The following is a 12,706-nucleotide window of genomic DNA, read 5'->3' on the forward strand; positions in this document are numbered from 1 at the left end:
ACCCTCCCCCGGACCCGTCTTCCTCATCCAAGATGTTACAATTCTTTGAGCTGTGCGTGTTCTGTGCATTCTCCCAGAAACCCCGCCAGCACCCCATCATACCTACATCTATAAATGTACTATGTTTATACACACATCCGTAAAGGATGTATTATTTGGGGTTACGTGTTTTAAAAGAAAGTTTCTGTGCCCACCATTCCGAAACCTGCTTTTTCCCCCATGACAGTGTTATTGAGATCCTGTTGCATAAACATGTTACAATTTTATTTAGCCAGTCCCCCTGCTGATGGACAGTTAAGCAGTTTCCAGTCACTCACTGTCACGAACAATGCAGTAGTGGACAGTCATATATATGCCTCCTGGGCTCCTAGACGCCATCCACTGCATCTGCAGGTACTGAACCTCTGGGTTGGAAGCTCTGGTGGTTATTACTGTGGCTGTGACTCCCCAAAGTTTTGTCTCCATCTTTAAAAGCAAACTGAGATTGAATGGGCTCCAGGGCTGGGGTGAGAAGCTCCTCGAGGTGGACTGTATCTGGACTGCAGGGGTGCAGGCAGAGGGGGCTGTGCCCAGCACCACCCTCTCACCACCGCCACAGCAGCAGCAGCTGCCCCGGGCTCTCCAGTCACATGCCCCTGTGCCCGTGCCTCCACGCTCCTGGCCATGCACAGCCTCACTCTCGCTCCTGCACGGAGATGCGGCTCTCTTTGCCATCCTCCTGGGTGACGGGCTGGCACCAATGTAAGGTCTCCTGCACCGGAGCGGTGGAGTCGGGAAAATCTTCCAGATCAATCGTCTCCACGGGATCCTGCCTTTCAGTCTTAGGGTGCAGGGCCTGGGGAGACAAGGCTGGGGGTTACCTCTAGCAACATCTCTGAGCCCTTCCCTGGAAGCGATCCCACCCCTGGCCCCAAGCCCCTTCCCCTTTCACAAAAGGAGGGTCAGTGCCAGTCGATTAAACGGGTACCTCCTGCCCCCTGCTGGCCATACCGAGGGTGTCAGGAAGCTTTGGTAGCCAGAGCCAGTGGGTTCAAGGAGCTGTCCGTCCAGCACCCACCTATGGACCCCACAGCAAGGCCCCAAAGATGAGGTTCTCACATGTATCGAATGGGGGAACAGCACATGTCAGACTTTGCCAGTGGGGCAGGGACAGCCCCGTGGGAAGGTGAGCTGGGGAGATGACAAAGCTGGTGCTGAGGGAGTGCAAGGGAGGAGCCCTGGAGCAGCGGGGAGGGGATGAGTAGTCAATTCTGCTGCCACCCGACTGGCTGCAGGAACAGACCCTGAATCAGTTTCGCTGCCATACAGACAACAAGGAGTCAGTCTTTCTTTCCGGTGTGCCCAAACCAAGCCCGTTCCCTGGGGTGACTTACCTTAGTCTCCTGCTCCTTGGTCACCTTTCCTAGAGAGAAGGGGGTGGGGAGAGAGAAAGTGGAGTGGGGAGTCTGTGAGGCCAGATCAGGAAACAGGTGGCCGGTTCTACGGTACCTTCTGCTCCCTCCTCCCCCAGCACCTGCCCGCCTGGGGACTCACTGATACAGAGAAATACCAACAGGACGGCAAACAGGATCCCCAGCGTGATGGGGATAACCACCAGGGCTCTCATCCGATTCTGGAAACCTGGAGAAATGGAGACTTCAGCAATGGCTCCCCACCCCCTGCCCAAAGCCGCTGCGCCCTGCTGGACTCTCAAGTCCTTCCGTGTCTAAGCTCATCTATATCACAGGGTTCAAACAGGTGGCCCCTGGCAAAACGTAGACAGTAGATGTCTTTAGTGTGACTGGCATGCTGTTTTTTCTTAATATTTGCCAACATTTTTTTTGTCTTTTTTTTTTGTCTTTTTGTTGTTGTTGTTGTTGTTGCTATTTCTTGGGCCGCTCCCGCGGCATATGGAGGTTCCCAGGCCAGGGGTTGAATCGGAGCTGTAGCCACCGGCCTACGCCAGAGCCACAGCAACGCGGGATCCGAGCCGCATCTGCAACCTACACCACAGCTCACGGCAACGCCGGATCGTTAACCCACTGAGCAAGGGCAGGGACCGAACCCGCAACCTCATGGTTCCTAGTCGGATTCGTTAACCACTGCGCCACGACAGGAACTCCTTTTTTTTGTCTTTTTAGGGCCACACCCGTGGCATATGGAGGTTTCCAGGCTAGGGGTTGAATCAGAGCTATAGCCTCCGGCCTACGCCAGAGCCACAGCAATGTGAGAGCCGAGCCGCGTCTGCAACCTACACCACAGCTTATGGCAATGCCGGATTCTTAACCCACTGAGCGAGGCCAGGGATCGAACCCGCGTCTTCCTGGATGCTAGTCGGATTTGTTAACCATGAAGCCACGACAGGAACTCCTGCCAACATTTTTTCATTGGGAGACTGCATATTTAAAACCTGGATATCTGATTTCTCTTAGAAATTTGGAAGATGCAGCCCCAGGGGGCACCCCTGGCACCCACTGGCCAGACCTGAGTGAGAGCACACTCCCCACCCCCCACCCCAGCTCTTTTCCTAACACCGAGGTGCAGCATCACTTAGGTCCGCACCATTGCCTTGATAGAGAAGAATGCAGGGAAATGGAAAGCATTTCTTGTACCCGACCTCTATTCTAAATGGGAAAATGAAAGAACGACCAAGAGGCAGGGTGGGGACTAGGACTAAGGCAAGTGATGTACTCGTATTGGGACAAAATTTAAGGGGACACTAAACAAACTCAGTAATTATGATAATGATTTGGGGGGCCACACTTGCAGCATGTGGAAGTTCCTGGGCCAGGGAGTGAACCTGCATCACAGCAGCGAGCCGAGCCACTGCAGTGACAATGCTGGATCCTTAACCTGCTGAGCCACAAGAGAACTAGATAATACTTTAGTGTCGTGTTTCGAAAAATCATGTCCATGAACTCTGGCCCACAGGTCAGCTGCCTGTTTTTTAAATAAAGTTTTATTGGAACCAGGGCCAGGATTAGGGTGAGGCAGGTGAGGCAAGGTTGAACAAGTGTAGAGTTGCATGTTGTCTTTATTTACAGTGTTGCTACTTTGTTCATTATGGATTTTGCATTAACTTTGATTTTTTAAAAAATATTGAAGCGTTCCCTTGTGGTGCAGTGGTTTAAGGATCTGGCATTGTCAATGCCGCAGCTCAGGCCACTGCTAATGGCACAGGTTTGGTCCCTGGCCTGGGAACTTTCACATGTCACAGGCATGGCCAAAAGAGTATATATTGCATTTTGTCTTAATTACTGCATTTTTCTGGCAAGCCCCTAAATACTGTGACCAAGGTGAGTGCCTCTCTTCACTCTAGTCCCAGGCCCATGGAGAGAAAAGCGAATTTTACGAAAAAGCGCAGAGGGTGTATTCTTTCTGCCCTGACCTTTTTCACTCATGAACATGATCCTGACTAATCCCTGTAGTTTTTTTTTTCCCCCTGTAGTGCTTTGAGTCTGCGATCAGTGCTACAGGCCAGCTTCCTCACTCAAAAATCAAAACAGAGGCCCCGAGGAATTCCCGTCATGGTGCAGCCAAAATGAATCCAACTAGTATCTATGAGGTTGCAGGTTTGATCCCTGGCCTCACTCAGTGGGTCAGGGACCGGGCATTGCCAGGAGCTGTGGTGTAGGTCGCAGATGCGTCTCAGATCCCTCGTTGATGTGGCTGTGGCTGTGGCATAGGTGGGCAGCTGCAGCTCCGATTAGACCTCTAGCCTAGGAACCTCCATATGCCACGGGTGCGGCCCTAAAAAACAAAACAAAACAAACAAAAAAAGGCCCCAAGAGGGAACAGTGTTATACCATACTGGTCCTCACTATGCAGGGCGGCAGAAGAGTGATGAGAGGGCAAGAACCCACGCTAGACTGTTGCACCAACCCTTAAGGGAGGTGGTAGTATCCCATTTTACAGATGAAGAAACTGAGGTGCAGAGAGGGAAGGTGACTTGCCCAGGCTCCACAGATAAAGTGGCAGAGCTGGGCCACCACAATTCCAAACCGCCTCCTCCACTCGCTTCACCTCCCCTCCCTCTTTCCCTACCAGTGCTTCCAGGGGACCCCCCCCTCATCACCCCCTCAGTTCCCCATCCTCCTAGCCTGCTGCTAGGGCCCATTCTCTGGGACTTACCACAGACAACATCGGTCTTGTTAGTCCCCGCACGTTGTTCCACCAGGCCTTTGCTCTCGCAGCTGTGTACAGACACGGGCACACACACACAGAAAGGGAGATTAAGTTTCCCCAGTCATGAGATTTCCATCCCCAGAGGGAGACAGTCAGCAACCAGCAAGTCCAGGCCCACTGAGCACATATTATGCATACCCTCCCGGGCTAGTTATTACAGGAAAGACACCGACTCTGTTCTTAGGGACTTGAGAGTGCAGAGAAGAGATTATTGCACATCTTAAAGGCGTAATCATAGGCGAATCTCTGGTGTGTGCCAAGCTTTGTGATATAGGCTAACGTGAACTGGGAAGCATTCAGAGGAATCAGAATCCATAGTGACTGGAATAGAGAGATGGTGGGGGTGTCTCGAGCTCGGCGCTTCTGACATTTTGAGGCCACATGATTCTTCTCCTCTGGTGGGGAAATGCCCTGAATGCTGTAGGATGTTTAGCAGCTCCCCTGGCCTCTACCCACTAGATGCTAGTAGCATTCCCCCTCCCCCTTCCCCCCCCACCCCCCGCCGCCGCAAGTCGTGACAACCCAGATGTCTCCAGATATTGTCAAATGTCCCTGGGGGAACAAAACTACTTGGTTGAGAATTTCTGGTTTAAGGGTCATCCAGAAAGACTCCCCTGCAGAAGTATGGCCTGAGGGATATACAGTTTAGAGCATCAGTATATTCTGTTTAAGCAGGACAACACAACACAAAGGATGGGTAGGTGGCGTGCCAGATGGCATAAGGAAACTATGGGAAACTGGGTCTTTGGAGCCAGATCACTGATCATCAGCCATGAAGATTTCAACTGGATTCAGCTGGTGGGTCACAGCAGCATCCAATCGGATGACTTAAGTTGGGAGGGGACTCAGTTGGTCAAAGAGCTACCAGGAGCTCTTTGATGAGTCTCTGATGTGTGCCAAGCTTTATAATAGAGGCTAATATGAATTAGCCTATATTAAAAAATCACAGGAAAATCGATCAGCTAGGAGGCCATGACTGGAGTCCAAACATGAGACGAAGACTAGGGTCAGGGTGGTCCCAGGAGGAATGGGAAGGGATGGACAGAGAAGGACATTGCAAAGAAAGAAACATCGAAAGCAGGAAAAAGAGAAAGAAGCTGCAGAGAAAGCACATACACAAGAAGCGTGCTTAAGAGTTTGCAAAGCATGTTTCCATATCTTCCTCGAGCCTTGTGACATGAAGGTCATTCCCATTTTCCAAATGAGGACACTAAGGCTCCAATGAGGGCCACATACTTCCACGGGGTTGCCCCCTTTCTAAGCTGAGTGAGTTTGGAACCCAGTGCTCTGAGTGCCCCGAGGTACCGCCCTGTCTCATTCAACATTCATCAGCGAAGATTTATTAAGCACCGACTATGCATCAGGCACTATTCGAGGCATAAGGGATACCTCCACGGAAGAAAAAAAGGTCAAGTCTCTATATTAAAGGAGTTTGCAATCTACTGGAGAAAGGCAGACAGTAAAGAAATAGCAAAGTATAATGGGAGGCTACCACTTGTGTGAAAAATATATTTGCATGTGTGAGCATTTATTTGTGCATAGAATTTCTGGAAGGATACACATGGTCCAGTGGCTGCTAGATGGCTGATGGACAGGGTGAAAGGGACCATATTACTATAGGCCCTTTTGTGCCTTCTGCCCTCACATCTGTCTTATTCATTTTTTTCAAATTAAATGCAAAAAGTTAATCAGGCATGTGTTGAAGAGTATGCCAGGCAGAAGAGTATGATAGAACAGAACAGACAGTGTGTTGAGGGGGTTGCCGGCATGATGTGGGAAGAGGTCAGGAAACGGAGCTGGAAGGTCAGAGGCCATGCACAGGAGTCTGAGTTTCACCCTAAAAGGCACAGGGAGCCATGAAGCATATTATATAGGGAGTGCCATGACCCGAACTTGGCACAAGGATGGGGGAGCAGCTGAGGAAGAGAGAGCAGAGGCAGGGAGGCAGGTAAGGAGGCATGCCAGCATGTTACACAGGGGGGAGGGGAGCTGGCACGTGCCTGTGGGTCACCTGCGTGGAGGTGTACCCTTGGCAGTTAGATACAACAGTCTGGGACCCAGGAGACAAACCTAGATGGACGTTGACTGGGAACCACCTGAGGGAGATGGTGGCTGAAGCCATGGATGTTGATGAGATGGCCCAGGGGAGGCGGGCAAAGGGATGGGCTGAAAGAGCCTAAAACAAAAGCCTAGAAAACCAGCTGAGGAGGAGGGATGGGGAGCAGAGGAGGGGGTACAAGGAAAGAGGAGGGATGTCACATGCCCCCAAGAAGGGAGCCTTTCACTGAAGATCAGCGATCTGCAGTATCTCTTCCCACCAAGAGAGAACAGGCAAGACCTGCTGAAAAGTGTTGGAGTTGCCGTTGTGGCTCAGTGGAAACAAATCTGACTAGTATCCATGAGAACACAGGTTCGATCCCTGACCTCACTTAGTGGGCTAAGGATTCAGCGTTGCCATCAGCTGTAGTGTAGGTCGCAGACATGGCTCGAATCTGGCATTGCTGTGGTATAGGGCAGCAGCTGCCGCTCCGATTTGACCCCAAGCCTAGGAACCTCCGTATACTGCAGGTGCAGCCCTAAAAAGACAGGGGGAAAAAAATAAATGCTGGAAAGGTGTCCGTTTGCTAGGCCAGGAGGTCACTCTAGAAGTTCTACAGGTGTATGAGTGTGCATGGCCATGGGGAGCAGAAAGGTGGCCAGATAGAATGGAGGTCCCTGGTGCCCCTTGGGGCAGGAAATACAAGGGATGTGTCCTTATACCTTGTCCAAGGCTGACACTTTTCTGAAGCAGATGATACATTGGAGAAGAAGCCAACTGGGCAGGGTTCACAGATAGTATCAGAAACCTCTGTCGCTGGGAGGGAAGAGGAAGCATTAAGCATCATGGTGGACCACCTGTCTGGCTCTCAAGGGAACCAATGGACAGGCAGGATAGGAAGAGCAGCCTGCTTGAAGCACCTTTCCCCCCATCAGGCAGTCCCCAGGAAGGCTTCTCCCACTGCCCTCCCGAGGCAGATCGCCATGGCAGGAGGTGGAAGGAAAAGGTTGCCGTTCCCACCCACTCTAGTGAAGCTACCCATGGGGACAGGTCCCTCCACCTCCAGGGCTGAGTGCCCACTGCCAAGCCCCTCTCCTTTGGCCCTTGCCTCCTCTCTGAGCCTGCCTCTACAGCTGATTCCCAGACAGGACACTTACCCATCTGCTTGACCCCGAGGCCAGGGAAGCACAAGCTGTGCAAGGTGCAACTTTCACAGGCGCTGTTGGTACAGTGATGGCCTTCACTGCACACACAAGTGGTGTCTGTTTTCGAGGTGCCCTCCCTCTGGACCTGGAGACCTAGGTCTGTGCAGAGATGGGCAGAAAGGATGGGAACCCCTTGCTGGCCATGCTTGGGGTGGCAGGGGGTCCCTGTTCCTCACACTTCCTGTTTGTTTTTCCTCTTAGACCCTTGCCAAGGGATGGCAATCAAATTAGGTACCAACCAGGACAACGCAGACTCCAACCCAATCAGAACAGACCCTGGCTATTCAAAACAAAACAAAACAGAAAGGCTGTGCTGTCAGGAATGAGCTGGAATATCAACCTGGCTCCCAAGTGCCCCTTCCCCAGCAGCCCACGCACTGGGGTCGCAGTATTTGTGCTGATGACAGTGTTTCTCTCTATTCCAGGTGGCTAGGAATTCGCTGGAACTGCAAGGAAGGCATTCTGTGTCGGTGACCTCTGTGCAGTGGTTCACCAGTTTCTGTCCTGGAAAAGAGCAGGAAGTGAGGTACCTCCACCCAACTCTATAAGTCAGACACTTATCGAAAAACAGTGAGGCTGGGCTTTAGGAAGGGGGACTCAAAGATGACAGTCTTGGACCCCTCCAGCCTTCGTAGTCTGGTGGGGGACATAAAAGAGACAGGAACCCTGGTGCTGGGTCTGAAAGAGAGGGCCCCAGAACATCCCATCCAGGGGTCATCGAGGACGCAAGTTGACAGTTGACACAGGGGGTCTGCATCTGCCAGCAGACCAAGGGGGGGGTCGCACTATGGGGCTAGAGGGTTAGCATCTCTCTCACCTGGCGGGCACAAATTACAGCACCGGCTGTTTGTTGGGTATTGGTTTTCTTTGCATGAAGTGGGTGGTTCTGGGTGGACCTAAAAGCAGAATCAGGGGCAATTTGAAGGGGTCTTGAGATCTCTGCAGTAGCCTCCTTGGCAGGAAGAGGCAAGAGGTTAGAACTGAAGTCCAAGTCACAGCAGGCAAGGGAGGCCTGCATATTATTTGGTGAGTTTTGTTTTTAACCACTCTGCCAACTGGTGTGATGGCAAAGGCACCCAGAGAGTCATTCTGGTATTTTACAAGGTAATTGCGCTGGAACCTCACACTATTCACTGAACTAAACAGATCTTCCTTTTGGCTTGACTCCTGGGTCTTTCCTCTACCCAAAGAGCCAAAAGCACATGAGGACTCCAGCCCCTCCCCTGGAGCTTGGCTGGCTCCAGCTGGTCCTAGTCCCGATTGGGGCTATATTTAGCACCTGGCCTCTTCCTTCTATTCTTTTGTTCCCCATCCCCTCCCCGTCTCCAAGCCACACCATGTTTTCTCCCTCCAACCCCTCATCATCTGATCATCTAACCCCTCCCTCATGAAGTACCAGGGCTGTGAAGGCAGAAGGACAAAATCCAACTCTCCCACTTTACTTAAGAGGAGAGGGAGTTCCCTGGTGGCCTCACAGTTAAGGATTCGGTGTTGTCACTGCTGTAGCTCTGGGTCGATCCCTGGCCCAGGAACTTCCCCATACTGTGGGCACGACCAGTAATAGTAATACTAGTAGTGGTAGTGGTAACGAAGGAGTTCCCGTCGTGGCACAGCAGAAACGAATCCGACTCGCCTCCACAAGGACGCAAGTTTGATCCCTGGCCTCACTCAGTGGGTTAAGGATCTGGTATTGCCGCGAGCTGTGGTGTAGGTCGAAGATGTGGCTCGGATCTGGTGTTGCTGTGGCTGTGGTGTAGGCAGCAGCTATAGCTCCAATTTGACCCCTAGCCTGGGAGCCTCCATGTGCCGCAGGTGCGGCCCTAAAAAGACCAAAATAATAATAATAATAATAATAATAAAGATGAGAATAAGGACCAGGGAGGCTGGGTCATTTGCCTGAGGTCGCACAGTGATAGAATCTGAATGAGAACTTGGGTCTCAATACTCCCTCTCTCCATCAACTCGGGTCTCACCTGCACTAATGTTTTTTACTATACCCTGGTACCACCCATGCTATTAATTACTTCTTGTTAAATTAAACACATTCCTTTTCTTTTTGTTTTTTGTCTTTTTAGGGCCACACCTGCGGCACATGGGGGTTCCAAGGCTAGGGGTCCAATCGGAGCTACAGCTGCCGGCCTACACCACAGCCACAGCAATGCGGGATCCGAGCTGCATCTGCGACCTACACCACAGCTGATGGCAACGCCGGATCCTTAACCCACTGAGTGAGGACAAGGATCAAACCTGCAACCTCATGGTTCCTAGTTGGATATGTTTCCACTGTGCCATGACAGGAACTCCCTAAATACATTTATTTTTAATGTAAACCTCATATCATTGCCACAAGAGAAAAACCAGTATCACTTCTCATAAGTAAAAGGCAACCCTAAAAATAAATTCAACAGAAACGAAACAATGCCATTAAACCCCCACTAGTTCCTTTGCCTGCTGACACCCTTCCACCTAGGCCTGCTCCTGATTTTTGTTTAAGAAGGAAGATTAGTAGGCATTTGAAAGGTATTAACCATATTCTAGCTCCAAAGACTTCCTCCTTGAAAAACTGAAAAGGATTTTAAACAGAACTGTAAAGTGAATCTGTGTTGTCAGTTCTCTGTCCACGTGCTCCCTAAAATCAGCCCAGGCTTTGGGAATAGCCAGTGAAAAGAGCAGTTGTAACAGTTAAGCAGCTTAAGGCTCCAATCATGACTTTGCAACATTTATTTTGCCTCTCTTGGCTTCAGTTTCTACATCTCTCAAATGGGAATAACACTACTCGCCCCAAAGATTGGTTTGTGAAAATGAGAAAGAATTGATATATATGGCCTGGCATAGGATCTGGAACACGATAATAGGTGTTCATTAAATGGCAGGTGTTTTTATTTTTTGTTTTTGTTTTTTACGGCCGACCCACAGCATGTGGAAGTTCCTGGGCAAGGGATTGAATCTGCCTCGCAGCTGCGACCTACTGCGCAGGACAGGGGATGGAACCCCCACCTCCCCAGTGACCTGAGCTGCTGCAGCTGGATCTCTAACCCACTGCACCACAGTGGGAACTCCTAAATGGCAGTTTTAATTAGCATACATATACCAGTATTCGCTTGGATGCCTAGCACCCTGGCTAACTGGCTGGTTGTACAGGATCCTGCCTCCTGGGTGGATGTCATTCAGCTGGGTGGGCAAATGACTTGAGGAAATACATCTTACCCCAAATGAGGAAGGAAACAGAAAAGGCTACTGCCCCCACCATCGCATCACAGCACGCTAGCCTATATATATTCTCTGTGCAACTCTGTGGACCTTCCCACCACGCTCCCAGAACCATGAAAGCCCTTTATGCCATGTTCAAACACATGAGAAATTTAGCTCCTCCTCTGAAAATCCGTCAATCCCCAGTTCCCACTTCACAGCTTCAGTCCTTCTGACACCAAGTAGCTCAGGACCAAGGTTTGGAGACTCTCACCATCTGAGAGGCAGGCTCAGGAATCAGGCAGATGAAGATTTACATGCAGGTTCCACCTAGCTATAAGAATTTGGGCAAGACACTGTCTCTCTCTGAGCCTCAGTGTACCCATCTGTATAATGGGGGAGTTGAAAGAAGTCAGACAGAGAGTAAAGCATTTTGCTCAGAGCCTGACACCCAGGAAACGCTCCATAAATAGCTCCAGCTATTGCTGAGCTTCATCTCAACCTGGAGCTATAACTGGGAGTTTGCTCTTGAGAAGCCCAGACCACGCTTCATCCTATCTCCCCCGGCGTTTCCTCCGCTTCTTCTCCATGAGCCCTCTTCCTGCCTCCTTTCTCCCTGAGAGCCATTGCTTAGAGTGAACATGAAAGCACTGAGACCAAAGCAGCCTCCCCTCTCTTCCCTGGCTGCCAACCCCCTACTTCATGGGTCATTCCTGTTCTGCCTTCATGCCAGAAACTACAGCCCTTGAAAGTTAGGGGGAGACCGAAGGGGCTGGAATGAGAGTGTCAGGTACTGGGGGGATTCCCGGCCTCCAGAATGAGGAACTACAAAAATACATTTAAACTAAAAGCGAGTCAAGTGTGGGCCTCTGAAAATTCCGGAGACATGCTTGGTTGGGCATATCCGAGCCTTTCTGGTGCATAGAGAAACCCCCACTGGGCTTCTAACCCTTCCGTGTTCCCATAAACTGTTCATTTCCCCCAGAGAGTGCCCTATTGCATCTTAAACTCAGGAGGCAGAAACACAGCCTTAGATATCCCTCCTAAGTCAGATCACTCAGGATTTGGGGCTGGAGGTGGGAGTGTTAAAAGCTCCTAGGCTTCTCAAAGAAGCACCTGGGCCTCTGCATTCATCCCTTGTTCCCACAAGATGTCCTAAAAGAAGGCAGCCCCAGCTGGCCAGGAGGTGATAACCACTCACAGAGGCTGGCATCTGTCCACAATGGGAAAGAGACAGGAAACTGGCCAGACCAATCCCTTCCCTTGGCTGGGCTCCCTCCCCACTTCGGAAACCCGTCCTGTGTCTCGTGTGGCGGTGTCGTGTCTCGTTGTGGCCAGCCCCCGGCAGACCCCTACTCCAGGACTCTAGTCTGACCAGATAAAGCTTCAGGTTCCCCAAACCGCAGCCCCATCGCCGCCGGCTAAGCAAGTTTCCTACAGTGACCCCACCATGCGCCCTCTGTGGGCTACCTGAGACCCCTCTGCCTGGGAGGAGAGAGAGGCAGCCCACCCCATTCAGCCAGGACCCCGTGTACCTTACCCAGCTTCCACCCAGCTGCCCCGCACGCCCCAAATCAGCTAGGAAGTTCCCCTCCGCAAAGTCTCGCTTCTCTTCCCATTCCCTACTCTCAAACCTCAAATTCCCGCCTCTGGTTGGAACAGAAATTCAACTTACGGCGGTCAAAAAGCAGCCCCAGAGGAGACACTTCAGAGGCAGACGAACCATGGCGAGGCGTAAACCAGGCAGCCGGAGCAGAGGCCGCGGGGACTGGGCCTCTACCAGTTCCCCCGTCCCAGCCCACGGACCTCCCAGGAAAGGGGCGGGGTCTCCGGGGACCAATCGCGGCCAGCCTCCCTGGCGGGGGGGCGGAGTTCCCGGCCTTGCCCCTCCCCGGGATTTCCCCTAGGACATTCCCAAGTGGTCTAATTCCCTTGGGAGTTTAGGGACGCGCTTTGGCGGGAGTTGAGGGGGAGAAGGGGGACGTATGGTCCAGGAAAAGCCCCTTCTTGGGGCTCCTCGCCCCCCTGGGACTACGAAGGCCAAGCTTAGATGAGCTAGGAGGCAGCCTGCTTCCTGGGCGGAGCTGGGGGGGGGGGGGTGCCGAGGGGA

The 12,706-nt window shown here is 51.7% G+C and overlaps 1 protein-coding gene across 1 annotated transcript; it reads right to left on the minus strand.

The window, feature by feature from the left end:
* Positions 1–242: 242 nt before the first annotated feature.
* On the minus strand, positions 243–12,403 carry CD40 (CD40 molecule). The gene is made up of 9 exons (XM_047770969.1): positions 12,272–12,403; positions 8,225–8,303; positions 7,786–7,911; positions 7,360–7,506; positions 6,925–7,018; positions 4,111–4,172; positions 1,534–1,620; positions 1,374–1,402; positions 243–835 (listed from the first exon to the last, which is right to left on the minus strand). Exons 1-9 carry the CDS (start codon positions 12,320–12,322, stop codon positions 674–676), a joined length of 837 nt encoding a protein of 278 aa, XP_047626925.1. The 5' UTR covers positions 12,323–12,403; the 3' UTR covers positions 243–673.
* Positions 12,404–12,706: the final 303 nt, after the last annotated feature.

Source organism: Phacochoerus africanus, chromosome 3, assembly GCF_016906955.1.
Source record: "Phacochoerus africanus isolate WHEZ1 chromosome 3, ROS_Pafr_v1, whole genome shotgun sequence".
Taxonomy (NCBI): Eukaryota; Metazoa; Chordata; class Mammalia; order Artiodactyla; family Suidae; genus Phacochoerus; species Phacochoerus africanus.

Coding starts and splice junctions, on each gene's coding strand:
- CD40 (XM_047770969.1), bottom strand. CDS start 12,322: ATGGTTCGTCTGCCTCTGAAGTGTCTCCTCTGGGGCTGCTTTTTGACC. Junction 1,621..4,110: donor CAAGACCGATGTTGTCTGTG/GTAAGTCCCAGA, acceptor CCATTTCTCCAG/GTTTCCAGAATCGGATGAGA. Junction 836..1,373: donor CCAAGGAGCAGGAGACTAAG/GTAAGTCACCCC, acceptor TTGTCTCCCCAG/GCCCTGCACCCTAAGACTGA.